Source organism: Schistocerca cancellata, chromosome 2 (genome assembly GCF_023864275.1).
Source record: "Schistocerca cancellata isolate TAMUIC-IGC-003103 chromosome 2, iqSchCanc2.1, whole genome shotgun sequence".
NCBI classification, from domain to species: Eukaryota; Metazoa; Arthropoda; class Insecta; order Orthoptera; family Acrididae; genus Schistocerca; species Schistocerca cancellata.
In genome coordinates, this window is record NC_064627.1 from 581,071,729 (window position 1) to 581,094,628 (window position 22,900).

Below are 22,900 nucleotides of genomic sequence, written 5' to 3' on the forward strand. Positions count from 1 at the left end.
ACATAAAATGCTCCGTAGATCGGCGAAGGGAATCGATTGAATAGCTGGCCGAAGAAGAGAGACTGCAGCCTTGGCTGCAATATCGGCCGCCTCATTTCCGCAGATACCAACGTGTCCCGGGAGCCAGAGGAACGCCACCGAGACGCCCCCCAGGTGGAGCAAGCGCAGACAGTCCTGAATCCAGTGGACCAGAGGGTGCACAGGGTAAAGAGCTTGGAGACTGAGGAGAGAGCTGAGAGAATCTGAGCAGATAACGTACTGTATCCGCCGATGGCGGCGGATGTAGTGGACAGCCTGGAGAACATCGTAAAGCTCCGGAGTATAAACCGAACACTGGTCGGGAAGCCGAAAGTGATTTGGGGTGTCGCCAACAATATAGGCACTCCCTACACCTAACGATGTTTTCGAGCCGTCGGTGTAAATAAATGTGGCATCCATCATTTGTGCACATAGAGCAGCAAATGCCCGACGATAAACAAGTGAAGGGGTACCATCCTTGGGAAATCGACAAAGGTCTCGGAGCAGGCAGATCCGGGGACGGAGCCAAGGCGGTGCTGTACCCCAAGTTGTCAAGAAGGTTTTAGAAAAGCGGAAGGAAAGAGAATGGAGCAGTTGACGGAAGCGGACTCCCGATGGTAGTAGGGGCGGCCTGCATACCCTATATCAAAGGAGGCGTCGAAAAAAATGTCATGGGCTGGATTAGCAGGCATGGAAGACAGATGGCTAGCGTAACGACTCAGAAGGACTGCTCGCCGATTGGACAGTGGAGTTTCAGCAGTCTCAGCATAAAGGCTTTCCACAGGGCTGGTGTAAAAAGCTCCAAACACTAAATGTAATCCACGGTGGTGGATAGAGTCGAGACGCCGAAGAATAGACAGTCGATCAGAGGAGTAGACTATGCTTCCATTGTCCAATTTCCAGCGCACTGAGGCGTGATAGAGGCGGAGAAGGACCACTCGGTCCGCTCCCCAGGAGGTACCATTCAGGACACGGAGGGTGTTGAGGGATCGCAGACAGCGAGCCGAAAGATAGGAAACGTGGGAGGACCAGCACAGTTTTCTGTCAAACATAAGACCCAAGAATTTAGCGACGTCTGAAAACGGAAGGTTGACAGGACCTAGATGTAAGGAGGGCAGAAGAAACTCCTTACGTCGCCAAAAATTAACACAAACGGTCTTACTGGGAGAAAAACGGAAGCCGGTGTCGATGCTCCAAGAGTGGAGGCGATCGAGACATCCTTGAAGACGTCGTTCAAGAAGGCTGGTCCGTTGAGAGCTGTAGTAGATCGCAAAATTGTCCACAAAGAGGGAGCCCGAGACATCAGGAAGAAGACAATCCATAATTGGATTGATGGCAATGGCAAACAGTACAACACTCAGCACGGAGCCCTGGGGTACCGCGTTTTCTTGGGAGAAAGTACGGGAGAGAGTAGTGTTCACCCGCACCCTAAATGTGCGCTCTGCCATAAATTCGCGAAGAAAAAGGGGCAGCCGACCTCGAAAGCCCCAAGAGTACAGTGTGCGGAGGATACCTGTCCTCCAACAGGTACCGTATGCTCTCTCCACGTCAAAAATTATTGCTACTGTTTGGCGTTTCCGGAGAAAATTATTCATGATATAAGTGGAGAGAGCAACAAGATGGTCAACTGCAGAACGATGCTTTAGGAATCCGCATTGGGCAGGTGTTAAAAGACTACGGGATTCCAGCCACCAAGCTAAACGGTAATTCACCATACGCTCCAAAACCTTACAGACACTACTCGTGAGAGAAATGGGGCGATAGCTAGAGGGAAGTTGTTTGTCCTTTCCAGGTTTCGGAACAGGAACGACGATAGCTTCCCGCCATCGTCTGGGAAAAGTACTGTCGGTCCAAATTCGATTATAAAGGCGAAGGAGGTAACGCAGACTATGGGTTGATAAATGCAGCAACATTTGGACGTGGATACCATCCGGTTCTGGGGCGGAGGAGCGAGAAGAAGAGAGTGCATGTTGGAGTTCCCGCATGGAGAAAACAGTATTGTAGCTTGCGCAATTTTGAGAGGAGAAAGCAAGAGGTCGCACTTCTGCTGCACGTTTCTTCGCGAGAAACGCTGGCGGATAATTTGAAGAGCTCGAAATCTCAGCAAAGTGCTGACCCAATGAGTTAGAAATTGCGACGGGGTCCACTAATGTATTATGCGCGACAGTGAGCCCAGAGACCAGGGAGAAACTAGGCGCACCTGAGAACCGTCGAAGCCGACTCCAAACTTCCGAGGAGGGAGTGAAGGTGTTAAATGAGCTAATAAAGAATTTCCAGCTTGCCTTCTTGCTATCGTGGATGACACGACGGCATCGCGCTCGGAACTGCTTATAACGGATACAGTTGGCCAAAGTAGGACGGTGGCGGAAAACGCGGAGAGCACGTCGCCGCTCACATATTGCGTCACGGCATGCCTCGTTCCACCAAGGAACTGGGGGGCGCCGGGGCAATTCGGAGGTGCGTGGTATTGAACGTTCCGCAGCTGTAAGAATAACGTCGGTAATATGTGTGACCTCATCGTCGACGCTGGGAAAGTGACGGTCATCAAATGTCGCTAGAGACGAAAAAAGTGTCCAGTCGGTCTGGGCAAACTTCCAGAGTCTCGGGCGCATATATGGCAGTTGAGGCTGCAGCCTAAGGACACATGGAAAGTGGTCACTCGAGTGTGTATCATCAAGGGCGAACCATTCGAAGCGCCGAGCTAGCGGAACAGTACCGACCGCAAGGTCCAAATGAGATAAATTTGTCGTTGAGGCAGACAAAAATGTAGGGACCCCAGTGTTGAGGCAAACTAGATCCGCTTGGTGGAAGACGTCTAGCAAGAGTGAGCCACGTGGACAAGGATGTGGAGACCCCAAAGCGGGTGGTGGGCATTGAAGTCCCCAACCAGCAAATAGGGGGGTGGAAGCTGACCAAGAAGATGAAGGAGATCAGCTCGTGCCATTGGAGTGGACGATGGAATGTATACAGTACAAAGAGAGAACTTGTATCCAGAAAGGGAAAGACGGACGGCGACAGCTTGGAAGGAAGTGTTTAAGTGGATTGGGTGATAATGGAGAGTATCATGGAGAAGAATCACGAGTCCTCCATGGGCTGGAGTGTCTTCAACAGAGGGGAGATCATATCGGACGGACTGAAAATGAGGGAGAACAAAGCGGTCGTGGGGACGCAGCTTTGTTTCCTGAAGACAGAAGATGACCGGCAAGTAGGATCGTAAGACGATCGACAATTCATCCCGATTGGCTCGAATGCCGCGGATATTCCAGTGGATAATGGACATAGGGTGAACAGAAAATGGAGGAATGTGACGAAGGTTGCTGTCAACTCAATGACTGCTCAGAGCTTGCGACCGACAGCACGGAATGGCATTCAGCCGAAGGCAGAAGATCCTGATCCATAGGTTGTTCAGGAGCAGCTCCCGCCACCAGCGATCGGCCGGTTGATCGGCCGCCAGCAGTGCGCCTCGGCGACACAGAAGACGGCCGAGGGCGACTTCCGCCAGGTGGTGCTGTAGATGGGACACGCCTTGGCGGAGAAGGAGATGAACTGGGTTTCTTTGTAGCCTGCTCGGAAGTATGATGTTTAGATGAAGGAGGAACCGATGGTTGTGAAGTTGGGGTACGTAAAAAAATCTTCACGAGTATGCTCTTTTTTTGAAGTCTTGGTGTCTGACTTTTGGGCTCGAGATTTAGCAGAACCCGACGAAAGGTGAGCCAGAGAGTGGGCAGGCGAAAGTGGTGAGGTTGAACGGGCGATCTTTGCGTTGGCCGATCTGACGACCGTGGCACTAAAGGTGAGGTCGCAAGTCTGCGTGGCTGCCTCCTTTGTTGGCCGAGGAGAAGCAAGGACAGTGCTGTATTTTCCTGTCTGAGGCACGGTGGGCTGTCGACTGGCGAATAATTTTCGAGCAGCAAAGATCGACACCTTTTCCTTCACTCTGATTTCCTGGATGAGCTTTTCGTCCTTAAAAACGGGGCAATCTCGAGACGAAGCAGTGTGGTCACCCGTACAGTTGATACAGCGAGGGGATGGAGGTGGACAAGCACCCTCATGGGCATCCTTGCCACACGTAACACATTTGGCTGGATTGGAACAGGACTGGCTGGTGTGATTGAACCGCTGACACCGATAGCAACGCGTAGGGTTTGGGACGTAAGGGTGAATGGAAATTATCTCATAGCCTGCTTTGATTTTGGATGGGAATTGAACTTTGTCAAATGTCAAGAAGACAGTGCGGGTTGGAATGATGTTCGTGTCAACCCTTTTCATAACTCTATGAACAGCCGTTACGCCCTGGTCAGACAGGTAGTGCTGAATTTCTTCGTCAGACAATCCATCGAGGGAGCGTGTATAAATGACTCCATGCGAGGAATTTAAAGTGCGGTGCGCTTCAACCCGGACAGGGAAGGTGTGGAGCAGTGAAGTACGCAGCAATTTTTGTGCCTGGAGGGCACTGACTGTTTCTAACAACAGGGTGCCATTCCGTAATCAGGAACAAGACTTTACAGGACCTGCAATTGCGTCGACACCTTTCTGAATAATGAAAGGGTTGACCGTGGAGAAGTCGTGACCTTCGTCAGACCGAGAAACAACAAGGAACTGTGGCAACGATGGAAGAACTGTCTGTGGCTGAGACTCAGTGAACTTACGCTTGTGAGCAGACATAGTGGAAGGTGAGGAAACCATTGCGGAAGAATCCCCCATGATTACCGGCGTCTCCGATGGCACGCTCCTCCCTTGTGGGGGGCCCTCTCTGAGGGCACTCCCGCCTTAGGTGATTGTTCACACCTCAGGTCACATCTCCCGACAAACGGACGGAGGGACCAATCGGCACTTTTGGAAGGTATCAGCTCGGGTAATCACCCCTCCCTGGGACTGGCCGTTACCAGGGGGTACGTACGTGTCCTATCTGTCTACCCGGGGCGGGGAATTACGCGTTACCCTGTCACCGGCTACGCACAAAAATGCGTGGGTCGGCCTTCAGACACGCACAGGGAGGAAGAAAGAGAAAGGGGAAAAACAAAGAAAGGGAAAGGAAAGAGTAGAGGTCTCAAACGCCGCAGCGGAGAAAAGGGTAAAGAGAAGAGGTAAGAAAAAGAGAAGGACAAAGGAAGGATGAAGACATACAAGCATAGAAGGCGAAGAATGCGGTAAATTTACGAGTGTCCGTCTCCGGACGTAGGCACAAACCATACTCCCAGAGGGGGAGAAAGGGAAGGAAAGAGCCAGAGGCGAGGGGAGGAGAGGCGAAGATGGGGGAGAGGGAAGGATGCGGAAAAGGAAGGTATGCAGCCCAAAAAGGAAGGAGGGCCACATTATCTCGGGGTCCCGTGCTCGCTACGCACGTATCCACAAATGAGTTGTGGACCCCCTGGGGGAGAGGGCTCCCTGTGTCAACCAGAAGACCATGAACAGGGCTGGTGAGAAATGCAACGATGGTTAAACAGATGCCACGATAGTGAAGTGGTTCCAAGAGGAGCAGCTGATCTGGAAGCTTGACAACCACATCCACACTGCAAGAGGTGTGGGCAAAGAAGCAAAGAATATTGAATTTACGCAAACAGCCAATCTTCAGATGAAGATATGGGGGCAACCATGTCAGGGTGTATACAGGGACAAGGAAAAAAAATTCCCGGATTATTCCCGGATTTCTCCCGGATATCCCGTTTAAAAAATATGCTTTTTCCCGGGCGACCTACTGTCACTTAGCACAGAAAAAGTTACCTCGGAACTGTAAAACTTATTAATCCTTCGAATGGTTAACGTTTTATATAATCGCGTAGAACTTCCCGGAAAAAAAAGAAAAGCCGGAGCAGAGAAGTTCTGGAAAGACCTTTGATTTGCAGCAACATATACGCTGCATATTTTCGTATTACGAAAGTATAAATTCGAATTGCACCAAACACAGCTTGTTAGTTTCCGGAGCGTTGCAACCGAGGTTGTGATGTCCTTTTGTAAGCGAGTCATATCTCAAGCCACGAGATCTCGCCAGCCGATGACAACAGCTATTCAGAGCATAGGACACGTGTTATAGTCAGCCACTAGCAAGATTACTGGTATACATAGCGCGAACACACAAGAGGAAAAGTTAACGGTTTACATTAATGTACACAGTACCGTATATCTACAAGAAAAGCTAAGCTTTCACGTGTAATATTGGTCTTTTTTTGGTGTGATATACTTTAAGATACATCACACAAATGTGCCAGTAAATTTAAAATTGTGACATAAATGCCTTGGCTCGAAATTCTTGAAGTGGCTGGTCCTCAAACTGTTCAGTTTCGAACGCTCTGTGATTTAGATATCCATCCCACTTTCACACACGTAACATAATTCATCTTGCGTAAAAAGAAATTTACTTTGAAAGTAACGCTTTTCTAACCACCGTTCGCAATACTGTTAGTTATAGGTCCGATTTACCAGTTGCCAGAGAGCGCCAAAAACCAATTATTGTGCGTGTGCAACTGCAGTGGTGTAGGAAGCCCGCATGTTCGTGTGTATAAAGCACTAAGAGAGCTTACACTACACCATAAAAGAAACAGAGCATCAGAGGATACTCCAAAAGGCATCAAAATTTCGTGAATCATACTAAAATGCATAATTCGGCTTGAAGTGCACATCGGTTTTTTCCAGATTCACAATGAAGTAGGTCCCATCTGATACCAAGCTTTTCAGTGTGGTTTTTGGGATGTAAATTTTCTTGGAGTACCAGTACTCTATGATCTTATGTTTGGTTCTTTATTATGGCATAATGCCATACATGGCAGAAGATGATAACGTGCACTTGAAATTCACTGAACACTTGGAAGTACCCAAAATTGTTAAATGAAACACTTCGTTTCAAATAAAATGATTGCCTCAGCAGAATTTCTGTAGCAAACTTGCAAAAATAACTTCATTCTTCTGCAAGGCGATTAATGCTTGACTGCTACTAACTTGGAAAGAAAATAAAATCAGAAACTGAAATTAATAATATATTTTTGCCCTTGTAATTATGTGAATGCATTTTAATTCACTTGATAGCTCCCGGCCACAGAAATCCGTTTTGTTTTCATTTGACGTGGGAGCTGTACACGAAGAAAAGCAGCGAAATCACTTAACGTAAACACGGGTCACGTGGAGACTAACCCCCTCCCCACTACAACTCGGACAACTCTGTGCAAACGCGAATCTGGCAGCTAGGGCGCGCGAGAAAAATTTTTCTCGTTTGCATCTGGCTGCTTGCTGCTACTACCGATGCAGCTAACAGCCAAACTTCAAGAAGCGGGAAGCGAGAGAAGGTACTGCTTATACGCGAGTCAAATGCGCATGCGCAACAGACCGCTGGCAACTGGTCAAACGAACCTAATGTGAACAGTTGTGACGTCATGCTCATAACAAGCAGTTTATTGTTACGAAGAATTACAGTCTGCGCCCTACGGCCTTTAACATATTTTTGCTATCTGTAGACGCTTGTGCGTGCACGGTGTTTTGTTGTCGTAAAATGCACATTTCCTTTGCCACTACAGTTTTATTTTTTTCCCTCTTGTTTATATTTTATTGCTGCAGTATCATTCTCCAGTAGCAGGATACAATAACATTCTTTGCTAGAGAATCAATTCTGCAGTCAAAACTACAAAAATGTAACTGAAAGCTAAAACAATGAAAAATTCCCGGAATTCCGAAAGATTCCCGGGTTTTTCCCGGTTTTCTCCCGGATGAAAAAATTCCCGGGTTTTTCCCGGAATTCCTGGTTGTCCCGGGTCGTATACACCCTGCATGTAAGCTTGTTGTTAAAAGAAGACCAAAGAAATGCACATGGAGGACCATGGGACGACAGCCGCTGTTCTGCAGAGGCCACTGAGTGGGAGCTAGCACAGAAATCATCCACATACAGGCAGAGACAGAAAGTTCATTAATAGCAATGAAAGAAAGACTAACACCTAATACGGAGCCCTGTGGAATGCCATCCTCCTGAGTTCTCAGAGAGCTGAGAAAAGTACCAACATGAACTCTGAACAACTGGTGGGACAGAAACAGTGAATAATAATTGGATTGCCCAAGATTCACAAAGATGGGGTGCCTCTACGGCCGATTCTGGACACTATCAACTCGCACAGTTATGGACTGGCCAAATACCTGGCGACACTATTGAAACCACTGGTGGGATACTGCAGTCATCACGTGAAAAACTCCGCAGATTTCGTTAGAATACTGAAGGACATCCGAATACAGAGTGATTACCTACTCGTGAGCTTCAACGTCACCTCCTTGTTCACGAAAGTACCGCTACAAGACGCCTTGGTGCTCCTTATCAGCACTTCGAGCCTGAAACAGTGAAGCTCTTTGAATATGCACTTACGACCACCTACTTCAAGTGCAATGGAGAGCATTATGAACAAGTGGATGGAGTGGGCATGGGATCTCCCCTTGCTCCAGGGATCGCGAATCTTTATATGGAACACTTTGAGGAGGTGGCACTACAAACTGCTCACCATAAACCCAGGCACTTCTTCCGCTATGTGGACAACACTTTCGTGATTTGGCAGCATGGCAGGCAGGCATTGGAGGAGTTTATGGACCACCTAAACGGCATACATGAGAATATCACCTTCCCGATGGAAGTAGAAGAGAATGGTTGTATTCCATTCCTGGGCATACTGATCAGGAAGAAAGCGGATGGCACGCTGGGCCATTCAGTATATAGAAAAAAGACGCACACAGACCTGTACCTCCATGCAACCAGCTGCCACCATCTGGCGCAACACCAGTCAGTACTGACCACCTTGGTACATAGGGCGCACGTCATTTGTGACAAAGAAAGCCTCTCAGACGAATTACACCACCTAAGAGAGGTATTTCGGAAAAACGGGTACAGTAAAACACAGATTGGCAGGGCCTTCAAGAGGAGACAGGCTGACAAATTTCAGGAAGAGGAAGAGGAAGTTAACAAGAGACTCGCCTTTCTTCCATATTTGGGGCCCACATCAGCCAAAATCGGGAGGCTATTAAGAAAATCAAACATAAATACCGTCTTCCGACCACCGCCGAAGACGAAAGAGCTGCTGGGCTCAGCTAAAGACCCACTCAAACTTAAACACACCTGGTATATACAGCATTGCCTGTGAATGTGGTGTGCAGTACATTGGTCAAACGCAGCGCTGCATCTCTAAAAGGTGCGAGGAACACATCAGGCATGTTCGAGTTGGACAGATAGAGAAATCTGCTATAGCTGAACATAGCATCAAAGAAAACAACACCTTTGATTTCGAAAACACCAGAGTGCTGTGCCGAGCCGGGAGCTATTGGGATAGCGTCATTAAAGAATCAATAGAAATACGGGTCCACGAGAATCTTGTGAACAGGGACGAAGGCTATCAACTGAGCGCGGCCTGGAATCCAGCATTAGCCGCAATACGCCAGGAACGCAACAAGAACCGTCCAGCTCACGAGACACGATCAGAATGCTCTGACGGAGACACGAACGGCGCACCCGCTTCCCCCTCCACCCCACCCGCCGGCTCCTCTGGACCCAGACTCCCACGGCCAGGTGGTGGGGGGCACACTGCAGGTATAAAGGGACCGGCATCCGCAAAGTCTCAGCACTTCGCCAGAAGATGATGAGTATGTCACTCGTCGAAACGTCGCAGTTTGAAGAGACCACCACCCGGCTGGAAGCCCGAGAACTCTTCGCCAACAAGGTGTTTGCTTCTGGAAAAAGGCTGTTCAGTTGGCAGACTCGAGGGACACGAGACTATCAGTGGTAGAGCGACCCTGCCGGAAGCCGCCCTGACAACGAGCCAGTAGGCCACATTACTCCAGGACCCAACCAAAACACCAACACACCATACATTCCAGCAGCTTACAAACAACGTTGGTGGGGCTGATGGGCCGATAGCTATCCACACCAAGTGGGTTTTGGCTAGGTTTGAGCACTGGAATGGTGGTGCTCTCCTGCCATTGCAATGGAAAGACACCATCACACCAGATTCAGTTGAAGGTGACGAGGAGATGTTGCTTGTAGTCAGACTGTGTAGTCTGACTGTGGATCTGATCCAGCCCAGGAGCTGTGTTGGGGCAACATGCAAGTGTGCTGAGGAGCTCCCACTCCATAAATGGGGCGTTATAGGGTTCACTATGGCGTGTAGTGAATGAGAGGACTTTCCTTTCCATCTGCTGTTTGAGGGTGCGAAAGGCTGGGGGGTAGTTCTCCAATGCAGAGGCTTGAGCATAGTGCTCAGTAATCGCGTTTGTGTCGGTACATAGCACACCATTGATGGTAATGCCAGGGACACCTGTTGGGGTCTGGTACCCAAAAAGAAGTCTGATCTTCGTCCAACCTTGGGAAGGTGACGTATGGCACCCAATGGTCGACACGTACCTCTCCCAAAACTCCTGTTTCCGTCGTTTTATAACCTGGCGTACATGGGCACAGAGCCGCTTCAAGGCTATCAGATGCTTTAGGGAAGGGTGTCACTTATGTGTCTGTAGAGCTCGCCAACGCTCTGTAACTGACTCAGTGACTTCCGGTGACCACCAAGGGACTGTCGTTTGCAGGGGGCACACTAAAGAGATAATGTTACCATGTGGGGAGGGTCAACAGTGACATCAGAGGTGAAAGTTTCCCAGTCTGCCTTGTTTAAAGCCCATCTGGGCAGGCATCCAGGGGCCTGATGCTGGGGCAGTGACAGGAAGATGGGGAGGTGGTCACTACTACACAGGTCATCATGTGCTCTCCAGTGGGTAGATGGGAGAAGTCCTGGTCTGCAAATTAATAAATCAATGGCCGAGTAACTACCATGAGCTACACTGAAATCTGTGGCGGCCCCAGTGCTTAAGAGGCACAGGCCAAACTGAGACAGTAAAATTTCGACATCTCTTCCTCAGCCAGTAAGCATGGTGTCACCCAACAAAGGGTTATGGGTGTTAAAATCTCCCAAAAAGTAGGAAAGGTTTACGGAGTTGATCCATCAGTGCACCTAATACATTCAGGGCTACTGCACCATCTGGAGGAAGATATACATTGTAGACAGTTATATCCTGCATCGTCCATATTCTGACAGCCACAGCTTCAATAGGGGTCTGAAGGGGCACAGTGTCACTACAGACTGAATTTAGGACATAAACGCAAACTACACCTGACACTCAATTATAGTCACTACGTTTCCTGTAATATACTTTATAGCCGGCAGCGGTCCGCATTGCTGGGAACCAGGTTTCCTGGAGGGGGATGCAGAAAGCAGGTGTAAAGCTTAAAAGTTGTCTTAGCTCAGCCAGGCAGTGGAAAAACTGCCGCAATTCCACCAGAGGATGACGTCATCTTGAAACTGGGAGGGCATGGAACATTCAATGAGACAGTTTACACCTCAGGGTCACCTGCTGCCACCAACTTTTTGCCTGAGCAGTCTATATCCATTGTGTCTGAGGGTCTGGCAAGATCCATGTCCTCAGCGGACGCCAGAATCTCCACCCCATCCACAGACGCAGAGCTTGTAGGTAGCAGTGGTGTGGGTGCCACCGCAATTTCCTTGGTCTTAGGGGTTTTCTTTTTGGGTTTCTCTCACTGCTCCTTGGGTTTCCCTGGCTCAGTCTCTGGGACTGAGGACGAGCGTGAAGCCCTATGACCAGCTGCTTTTGGGCTCTTCAGCCACTGGCGTTTGTCGTCTTTCCCAATAGCAGAAACCTGTAAATGGAATGACCCAAGGGACCCCTTCCTAGTGAGAGGAGCTGAGGAAGCCTTATGCTTCTCTAGCTCATAAGTGGGAACTGAAATCCCCGATGGTTGGGAGGGGGGTGTTGCTCCTGAAGTAGGTGGTGCGGGAGCAACAGGGAGGGAATTTGCGGCTGTTTTCCGACTGTTCTGTGGTGTACGGGAAGGTGTCACCATTGAGTGACTGGAGGAGGATAGAAGATGACTTTGACAAAATTTCTAGCCGGCTTGATGAACAGCAACAATCTCTAAATGTAGAGGAAAGTAAGTAAGTGCAGACGAGTATGAAAAACAATCCCATAATGTTCATATACAACACTAGTAGTGTGCTACATGACACAGTTGGGCTGATTAAGTATGTAGGCATAATGTTGCACAGTGATATGAAATGGAACAAGCACTTAAGGACACTAGGAGGCATGGCAATTAGTCTGCTTCGGTTTATTCTGCTAAATTAGGAAAATGTTGTTTATCTGCAAAGGAAACCACATATAGAACACTAGTGCAACCAGCTGTTGAGTTCTGTTCAAGCGTTTGGGGTTCCCATCTGTTAGGATTAAAGGAGGACATTGAAGCCCTTCAAAAGTGTACTGATAGGTTTGTTATCGCAAAACACAAATATTGCGAATATGCTTGGGAACTCAAATGGGAATCGCTGGAAGAAAAGTTGTGTTCCATTCCAGGTATGCAACTGGGAAAATTCAGAGAACTGGCATTTGAAGCTGACTGTAGAACAACAACTGCTACCAACACACAGTTTGCGTAAGGACCATAAGATAAGAAAAATTAGGGCTCCTCCAGAGGCATAAGGACAGTCTTTTTCCCTTGCTCTGTTTGTGAGTGACACAGGATAGCAAGTGACCAGTAGTGGTACAACGTATCTTCCGCCACACACGGAGTAGGACGCAAGAAAATGCTAGGCCATGTGGCTTCGTTTTCTTTCTTGCAGTCACTTTAACTACAATGGAAGGGCTGTGTAGTGCTTGAATGGGAACAGGGAGGGGCTGGATGGGTGAGGACAGTGACTAACAAAGGTTGAGGCCAGGAGGGTTACGGGAACGTAGGATGTATTGCAGGGAAAGTTCCCACCTGCGCATTTCAGAAAAGCTGGTGTTGGTAGGAAAGATCTATATGATTAAGATGAGGGATATCATGTTTGACAGCGTGTTCAGCAACAGGGTGGTCCACTTGTTTCTTGGCCACAGTTTCTTGGTGGCCATTCATGCGGACAGACAGCTTGTTGGTTGTCATGCCTACATAGAATGCAGCACAGAGGTTGTAGCTTAGCTTATAAATCACATGACTGGTTTCACAGGGCTACCTGTGAAATCAGTCATTGATTAGAAGCTAAGCTACAACCTCTGTGCTGCATTCTATGTAGGCATGACAACCAACAAGCTGTCTGTCCGCATGAACGGCCACTGACAAACTGTAGCTAAAAAACAAGTGGACCACCCTGTAGCTGAACATGCTGCCAAACGTGATACCCCTCATCTCAATGACTGCTTCAAAGCCTGTACCATATGGATCTTTCCCACCAACTCCAGCTTTTATGAATTGCACAGGTGGGAACTTTCCCTGCAATACATCCTACGTTCTCGTAACCCTCCTGGTCACAACCTTCGTTAGTCACTGTCCTCACCCATCCAGCCCCCCCCCCCCCCCCCCTCACATTCCAGCACTACACAGCCGTCATTTCACTGCCACACCCAGCCTTTTTAATTTCTTTTATTTCTCTCTTTTCCGCTACTTACCCCCTCCCCCCTCTGCACCTTCTATCTTTCCCTCCATCTAAACCGCAACACTTGACTGTCTGCCACTCCCACTGTACTATCCCTCCCCCTCCCCACCCTAGCCTCTTCCTTACCCCCACCCAGTCACCACTCCCATCATGCACTGGGGCTGCTGTTCGCAGTTTGTCTCAACTCTCTGAGACTGTGCAGACGTGTGTGCATGTTGGCGTTTGTGTGTGTGTGTGTGTGTGTGTGTGTGTGTGTGTGTGTGTGTGTGTGCGCGTGCGCGTGTGTGTGCGTGCGCGTGTGTGTGCGCGCGTGTGCGTGTGCGTGTGCTGCTGACAAAGGCCTTAATGGCCGAAAGCTTTAATTGTGTGAATCTTTTTACTGTGCCTATCGTGACTCAGCATCTCCACTATATGGTGAGTAGCAACTTTCCTGATCTAGTATTGTTACATCCCATCCTGGATTTTCCATTTTTTCCATTTAACAACAAATTTAATACTGCAATGAAACTTCAAAAGCTGAAAACCTGAGACTAACTTACGCTTCTGCCTTTTGCATTGGCTAGCACATCAAACCCAAGAACGGGACAAAAATACTGAGTTCAACCAACACAGACATGGCAGGTTTAATTCTGTATGTATTTGCCTACCATAATTAAATACTTTATCTACTTTTCTAAACTGCGTGTGGGTGACTTTATTCACAACATTTATATCCCAACCAGGATCTTTATATCATAGATACACGCAACATGCATACTTACGCATTTACTGGGTCATACGGACGAGCTGCATTTTTGGGGTAAACTTCAGCAAGTTTTATTATTCGCTGAGTATCATACAGCAAAAATCCAGAAAAGAGAAGTAAGCCACCATACATGCTGATGGCATACAAGCCTGCCCCCAGTGCAGTAGATGGTGGTAGAAACATGGTACCTGTAGAAAAATGGAAAACGCATTAATTTAGCATTGGCTTCACAAAATCAATAACTTCAGCTGGAAGTAGCACTTATCACAAAAATGCATTGAGAGTTGTAAAAGAATTAAATACCATATTAAATACACAGGGACATTGAAAATATTCATCTGTGTGACACTAAAATGGATATGAAACAAGCTTAATATACGTCTTTCAATAGGGATGTGGTAATTCGAATTTGTAAGAGTCAGACTACCTGATAAGGAAAGTGCAAGAATACAAATATGTGTACAAATCTCACTGCATAGGTTACTTCTGTAGGGAAGATGTTCGTTTTATTTAAAGTAGCAGCATCTCTTAACCCATTTCTTAGTAAAAACAATCCTGTTTTCAAGCATGACAACATTTTTTTAAAGTAGATCTTTCTACAACTAAAGAAAAGAAACCAATACGGATTTGGGAGAAGCAACTAGACATGACTGTCTAGAATACTGTTAAAAAGTCACTTTTCAACATTATGAGAACATGCAAAATAGGCCAACACCTCTTACACAACTTGTTAAATATCAAACAAAAAACTACACTGTTACAATTCTGTGATACTACCTAGTTATTAGCTAAGTTTCATTTGTCAATTGTCCGCCCCTGATAGCTAAGTGGTCAGCACGACAGAATGTCAAACCTAAAGGCCAGGGTTCGATTCCTGGCTGGGTCGGAGATTTTCTCTGCTCAGGGACTGGGTGTTGTGTTGTCCTAATCATCATCATCATCATTTCATCCCCATCGATATGCAAGTCATCGAAAGACTTGCACCCGGTGAACGGTCTACCCGACAGGAGGCCCCAGTCACACAACATTTACATTTTACTGTCAATTAGATAACAGACAGCAATACTCCTGACATGTATGAACTGATTGGGAAAGTAACTCATTAACTGAAATTTAAAGGTGATGGTGGACAGTTGATACTAATTTTGTGGCAGAAGACATCCAGTAATGACACTTTCCATCCTATAAAACCTGTAACAATTTTCAGTTTTATTTGTCTCTTGTATTTTAGTACCTTTAGTTTCAAAAGATCAGTGTAAATTATAATGGATGAAAGGGCCGATTTCTACAAATCAATTAAATATTTGTAATCTTAGTTAAACTTTTCACAGAAAAAAGGCCTTAAAACACACACACACACACACACACACACACACACACACACTATTGGCCATTAAAATTGCTACACCAAGAAGAAATGCAGATAATAAACGGGTATTCATTTGACAAATATATTATACTACAACTGACATGTGATTAAATTTTCATGCAATTTGGGTGCATAGATCCTGAGAAATTAGTACCCAGAACAACCACCTCTGGCCTTAATAACGGCCTTGATACGCCTGGGCATTGAGTCAAACAGAGCTTGGACGGCGTGTACAGTTACAGCTGCCCATGCAGCTTCAACACGATATCACAGTCCATCAAGAGTAGTGACTGGCGTATTGTGACGAGCCAGTTGCTTGGCCACCATATATATATGAAACATTCCACGTGGGAAAAATATATCTAAAAAGAAAGATGATGAGACTTACCAAACAAAAGCGCTGGCAGGTCGATAGACACACAAACAAACAAACACAAACATACACACAAAATTCAAGATTTCGCAACCAACGGTTGCCTCATCAGGAAAGAGGGAAGGAGAGGGAAAGACGAAAGGATTTGGGTTTTAAGGGAGAGGGTAAGGAGTCATTCCAATCTTGGGAGCAGAAAGATTTACCTTCCTTTTTCCCCCCCTAAGGTAAGTCTTTCCGCTCCCAGGATTGGAATGACTCCTTACCCTCTCCCTTAAAACCCAAATCCTTTCGTCTTTCCCTCTCCTTCCCTCTTTCCTGACGAGGCAGCCGTTGGTTGCGAGGGCTGGAATTTTGTGTGTATGTTTGTGTGTCTATCGACGTGCCAGCGCTTTCGTTTGGTGGGTCAAATCATCTTTGTTTTTAGATGTGACTTACCAAACGAAAGCACTGGCACGTCGATAGACACACAAACATACACACAAAATTCTAGATTTCACAACCAACGGTTGCTTCGTCAGGAAAGAGGGAAAGACGAAAGGATTTGGGTTTTAAGGGAGAGGGTAAGGAGTCATCCCAATCCCGGGAGCGGAAAGACTTACCTTAGGGGGAAAAAGGACGGGCATACACTCGCGCGCGCGCCACACACACACACACACACACACACACACACACACACACACACACACACACACACACACACATCCATCCACACATATACAGAGGCAAAGAGTGTGTGTGTGTGTGTGTGTGTGTGTGTGTGTGTGTGTGTGTGTGTGTGTGTGTATAATAGAGGGAAACATTCCACGTGGGAAAAATATATCTAAAAAGAAAGATGATGAGACTTACCAAACAAAAGCGCTGGCAGGTCGATAGACACACAAACAAACACAAACATACACACAAAATTCTAGCTTTCGCAACCAACGGTTGCCTCGTCAGGAAAGAGGGAAAGAGAGGGAAAGACAAAAGGATTTGGGTTTTAAGGGAGAGGGTAAGGAGTCATTCCAATCCCGGGAGCGGAAAGATTTACCTTAGGGGGAAAAAGGACAGGTATACACTTGCACACACACACATATCCATCCACACATACACAGACACAAGCAGACAAATATATATATATATATTTTCTGTAGTAGCATATTATACCTAATGATGATGCAAACACTACTCCAAGACCAATGGCCAAAGGACCTCCCATCATCAAGAACTTTTCACTTGGTGCACAAACCGCCACGGTAGAGAGTCCGCCAACCACACCTGCTGTGTACCTGTAATGAAAAGCATTTTAACTAGATGGTCAACCACAATGCAATGTATAAATTGTTTTAATATATGTGAAGCAAATTTATCTCTCAAGTGACTAAAGAAACAACAAATCACCCAACGTGCAGGCAAATAATACGCTAGTTAAAGAGTTTTTTTGACATTTATAATTATTACAACCCACACAAGACAGATTGCATGGTAATTATTTGCACCTTATGAAAGCCATTTATATTACACTTCTTAGACAAGGGCCGCCATACCAGCAACCTGATCTCATCGATAAATAAGCAACTTCATTTATCTTATTCATAATCTACATTGCTGTCTTGTTCTGATAGATTACTATTAATTTTAAGTACAATCTAGAAGTACATATTCAGTATTACAGAATGAAAAATTTCCCGAAGTGCTATTACAGTCGCAAATCCACATAAAACTTCCTGAAACTACTGTTATCTACAGACAGACATCTTGCTGGAAATAATGCCGGTTTTAGGGACCCCAAGTTGCTCAAACATTAGCAGCACAAGAATTTATTGCATTGAAGTTTATAATTACATATTCTTCTCTATGTTGGCATCAAAGTCAGTGGCAGTGCAGCACACTGACTCTGAACATGATGATGCCATCTCATCTCAGCAGTCTGCAGAGAATATGGTATTGGGCACGACTCGTGTAATTATGGTATTGGGCACGACTCGTGTAATTATGGTATTGGGCACGACTCGTGTAATTATGGTATTGGGCACGACTCGTGTAATTATGGTATTGGGCACGACTCGTGTAATTATGGTATTGGGCACGACTCGTGTAATTATGGTATTGGGCACGACTCGTGTAATTATGGTATTGGGCACGACTCGTGTAATTATGGTATTGGGCAAGACTCGTGTAATTATGGTATTGGGCACGACTCGTGTAATTATGGTATTGGGCACGACTCGTGTAATTATGGTATTGGGCACGACTCGTGTAATTATGGTATTGGGCACGACTCGTGTAATTATGGTATTGGGCACGACTCGTGTAATTATGGTATTGGGCACGACTCGTGTAATTATGGTATTGGGCACGCAGCATGCCTCACTAGCAGCCAGCGTAGCCCATACAACACGCATTGCTGCTTAAGATAGAGACTGCATATCACTAGAGCACTCTTGCAGAAATCTATGGGTTGTGCTCGGGTAATCTCTCACCAGATATCCACAGTGTGGAGATGAACAGCATAGCCCTTCCACCACAGAAGGCTGGGGATGTCTGTCTGCTTACAGGTACCAGCGCAGGGCAGTAGCAGTTAACACACCTCCTGGTTACAACAACAGGAGGGCAATGCACCAAACACCACCAGTTTGACTTAGCAAGCCAAGTCTGATCATCTGTTGGTTCAAGGTCGGCAGCTCACAGCAACCAAGTAAGTATTACTGTCTGAGGCAATGACGTTATGTCTGGCCAGCGATGACCGAATGTGGCCTCCTTTTCTGGGCTCATCAGCAGGTCTTCACTACCCCTCTATTTCACAAGAATGGCTTTCAGGCCTTAAGCTTGTTGCCTTCCCATCACATTGGCATGCTGGTAGTTGATCTTTTTGAAACTTTCATTCTCTCTTAGAAAATCAAACTGTGCTATTAAAACAACACAATGTCTTCTTCATGCCGAGTTTATGATTTCGGCCTCTCACTCCCATGAGATAAGGCAGTGTCTTCCGTGTTTGTTCTGTTTTAAACTTTGTTGGCGCTCTGTCTGTTTGTCTTTTGATTGTGACATGGTGTGTGTGCCTGTTTTGGCTTGTGCTGGCTGGAGAGGATGTTGAGGAAATTTTACATTTGCCTGTAATACTTTTCTGCCATGTAACATTCCCTCTCCTTTAACAAATATTTCCTGAATTTCTCTTAGTTTGCCTGTGAAATTCATGTTGCATAGGTAACTACACTGAACAATATTCTTTTATTTAAACATTTGAAAGCTTGTTCACATAGTTTTTGGTCTGTTCTTAATCCTACATTGGTTCTGTCGAGTCAATATTTTCTAATATAAGTTTACAGTCTTATTCTACACTGCACTGCACTTTTTTTACTCCTTTTTGCTATTATTTAGCCACTTGACAGGTATTTGATGGCTTGACATTTAGGTTTTAGATCTCAAACAAAGCAGAATGCATAAACTTTTAGTAGAACAATGGCAGCACTTAAGTGAAGTTATACCACCGTATATACCTATAATTTTGATTATGCTTGAACATTTGTTCTGACAAAATTCATCTGTTTCATGATGCTGCCAGTTCATTTAGTGAGTGCAAGTTGGGGTTTAAGGCATTTTTGAGGAATGTTATGTTTTCTGTGGGTAACACTTCTAATCGTTTTTCTGGCTAATACAATGTAGGTTGTGAGAACTGGATCATGACCGTACCTGTAATAGTAGCTGGAAAGATGAAATTGTGCTCTTGTTTTATCATCTATTAAAATAACACTGTATCACAGTTCTACTGTGGTCAAGACCATGAGATTTCCATTTCGATAACATTTTACGTTGACAACTTCCAGTGAGAAAACTTAAACACAATGTGCTACCACTCTGGAAATGTGGTTTTGGGGATAGACTTTCCTTTGAAACTCCAATAAATCTGTTTTCTATAATAACCGTACCTTACATGCCTCTACATTAGCCTGTATCACTCAAGAGAACAAACTTTTATGTTTTCTCTTATATATACTTGTAACTCTGCTAATGACATGAAGACATAAGCTTCTCTCTGTTCCAAGATTAACAATATTTCTTGCATCTGTATTTATATCCACTTATTTACAGTTCCTTATTTTATCTGATAAGGGTGAATGGTACAATGCAGGTATTGTGCATTCCTGCCCTCTATCGGAAAGTGAATGGATCACCCTGTTTGGCCTATCTTCTGGAGCAACTTCTACTTTGTAATACCTGCTTCTTAGATCCACTGTTTAAAGTATCTGCATTGCCCATATTGTCTTATGTATCTGAATTAATGGGCATAGGATATGCACCAGGGGCAATTTTGGTGTTCAAATATCTCTAATCACAACAAAATATGTACTACTTAGTACTATCAAGTGATTTTTTCAGGGCGATGACAACATTTGCACTTCCTGGACTATTACTATGTTCTATTATTCCTTGTGACAGCTGTTGGTCAATAAAGTCTTTCATCAAATGTGAATGCTAGGGTACACAGTACGGTTTCCTAGAGACTGGAGCATTGTAACCTATGGGTCTAAAATGGTATTATTATGCGTGACAGGTATCACTGGTAAAGGGCTTTTTGTGTCAAATCCAAGTTATTGTAACAAAGCTCGTTGAATTTTCGAACATAATTGAGATACACTAATGGTTTCACTGTGGCTCCGATCATTATACATGACCTATCAATGTCTTCATCCAGAATGACCTATCAACGTCCTCATCCAGAACATCTAAATTAGCAGCCATCCAAACCACCTTTCCTTTACCTAGAGGTACATTATCATGGGACCCCGTCTCTTATCATGTGTGTTAACAGCCCAGTTGGTAACACCTCCACAATAAGTGTACCTGGCAACATTACCTCACTTGCAGTTATTCTCTTTAGAATCATAGTTCCACTGAATTCAATCCTTGGATAACAGAAGAAATATTGAATTTAATTGATGAAAGGAGAAAATATAAAATTGCAGTAAATGAAGCAGGAAAAAAGGAATACAAACGTCTAAAAAAAATGAGATCGACAGGAAGTGTAAAATGGCTAAGCAGGGATGGCTAGAGGACAAATGTAAGGATGTAGAGGCATATATCACTAGGGGTAAGATAGATACTGCCTACAGGAAAATTAAAGAGACCCTTGGAGGAAAGAGAACCACCTGTATGAATATCAAGAGCTCGGATGGAAACCCAGTTCTAAGCAAAGAAGGGAAAGCAGAAAGGTGGAAGGAGTATATAAAGGATCTATACAAGGGTGATGTTCTTGTGGACAGTGTTATGGAAATAAAAAGAGGAGGTAGATTAAGATGAAACGGGAGATATGATACTGTGTGAAGAGTTTGATAGAGCACTGAAAGATCTAAGTTGAAACAAGGCCCCGGGAGTAGAAAACATTCCATTAGAACTTCTGACGGCCTTGGGAGAGCCAGTCCTGACAAAACTCTACCATCTGGTTAGCAAAATGTATGCGACAGGCAAAATACCCTCCGACTTCAAGACGAATGTAATAATTCCAATCCCAAAGAAAGTAGGTGTTGACAGATATGAAAAATTATCGAACTATCAGTTTAATACGTCACAGCTGCAAAATACTAACATGAATTCTTTACATACGAATGGAAAAACTGGTAGAAGCCGACTTCGGGGAAGATCTGTTTGGATTCCGTAGAAATATTGGAACACGTGAGGCAATACTGACCTTACGACATATCTTAAAAGAAAGATTAAGGAAAGGCAAACCTGCATTTCTACCATTTATCGACTTAGAGAAAGCTTTTGACAATGTTGACTGGAATACTCTCTTTCAAATTCTGAAGGTGGCAGGGGTAAAATACAGAGAGCAAAAGGTTATTTACAATTTGTACAGAAACCAGATGCAAAAGGTTATTTACAATTTGTACAGAAACCAGATGGCAGTTATAAGAGTTGAGGGACACGAAAGGGAAGCAGTGGTTGGGAAGGCTGTGAGACAGGGTTGTAGCCTCTCGCCGATGTTATTCAATCTGTATCTTGAGCAAGCAGTAAAGGAAACAAAAGAAAAATTTTGAGTAGGTATTAAAATCCATGGAGAAGAAATAAAAACTTTGAGGTTCGCCGATGACATTTTAATTCTATCAGAGACAGCAAAGGACTTGGAAGAGCAGTTGAATGGAATGGACAGTGTCTTGAAAGGAGGATATAAGATGAACATCAACAAAAGCAAAAAGAAGATAATGGAATGTAGTCGAATTAAGTCGGGTGATGCTGAGGGAATTAGATTAGGAAATGAGACACTTAAAGTAGTAAAGGAGTTTTGCTATTTGGGGAGCAAAATAACTGATGATGGTCGAAGTAGAAGATATAAAATGTAGACTGGCAATGGCAAGGAATAAGTTTCTGAAGAGGAGAAATTTGTTAACATCGAGTAGAGAGTATTTGTATGGAGTGTAGCCATGTATCGAAGTGAAACATGGATGATAAATAGTTTGGACAAGAAGAGAGTAGAAGCTTTCAAAATGTGGTGCTACAGAAGAATGCTAAAGATTAGATGGGTAGATCACATAACTAAGGAGGAGGTATTGAATAGAATTGGGGAGAAGAGGAGTTTGTGGTGAAACTTGACAAAAAGAAGGGACCGGTTAGGAGGACATGTTCTGAGCCATCAAGGGATCACAAATTTAACATTGGAGGGCAGCGTGGAGGGTAAAAATCGTAGAGGGAGACCAAGAGATGAATACACTAAGCAGATTCAGAAGGATGTAGGTTGCAGTAAGTACTGGGAGATGAAGAAGCTTGCACAGGATAGGGTAGCATGGAGAGCTGCATCAAACCAGTCTCAGGACTGAAGACCACAACAACAACAACAACAACAACAACAACAACAACAACCACAAAAGATCAATTTTGGCATGATGTTTCCAAAGAAAGACAATTCCAAAAATCATAGAATAATCTTAATTAACATTTGACAACACTTCCCTGTATCCTCGAAAACACTTGGCTCCAATGCTAAAGTT

At 45.1% G+C, this 22,900-nt stretch overlaps 1 protein-coding gene across 2 annotated transcripts in view; it reads right to left on the bottom strand.

Moving 5' to 3' along the window:
* LOC126162195 (growth hormone-inducible transmembrane protein-like) overlaps positions 1–22,900 on the bottom strand; it is a 78,711-nt gene that overhangs the window by 11,627 nt on the left and 44,184 nt on the right. For both annotated transcript variants that reach the window (XM_049918524.1, XM_049918523.1), the window contains exons 6-7: positions 17,082–17,203; positions 14,210–14,381 (exon numbers count right to left, since the gene is read on the bottom strand). In XM_049918524.1, coding sequence (XP_049774481.1) covers positions 14,210–14,381; positions 17,082–17,203 — 294 coding nt within the window. The remainder of the gene's footprint in view (positions 1–14,209; positions 14,382–17,081; positions 17,204–22,900) is intronic.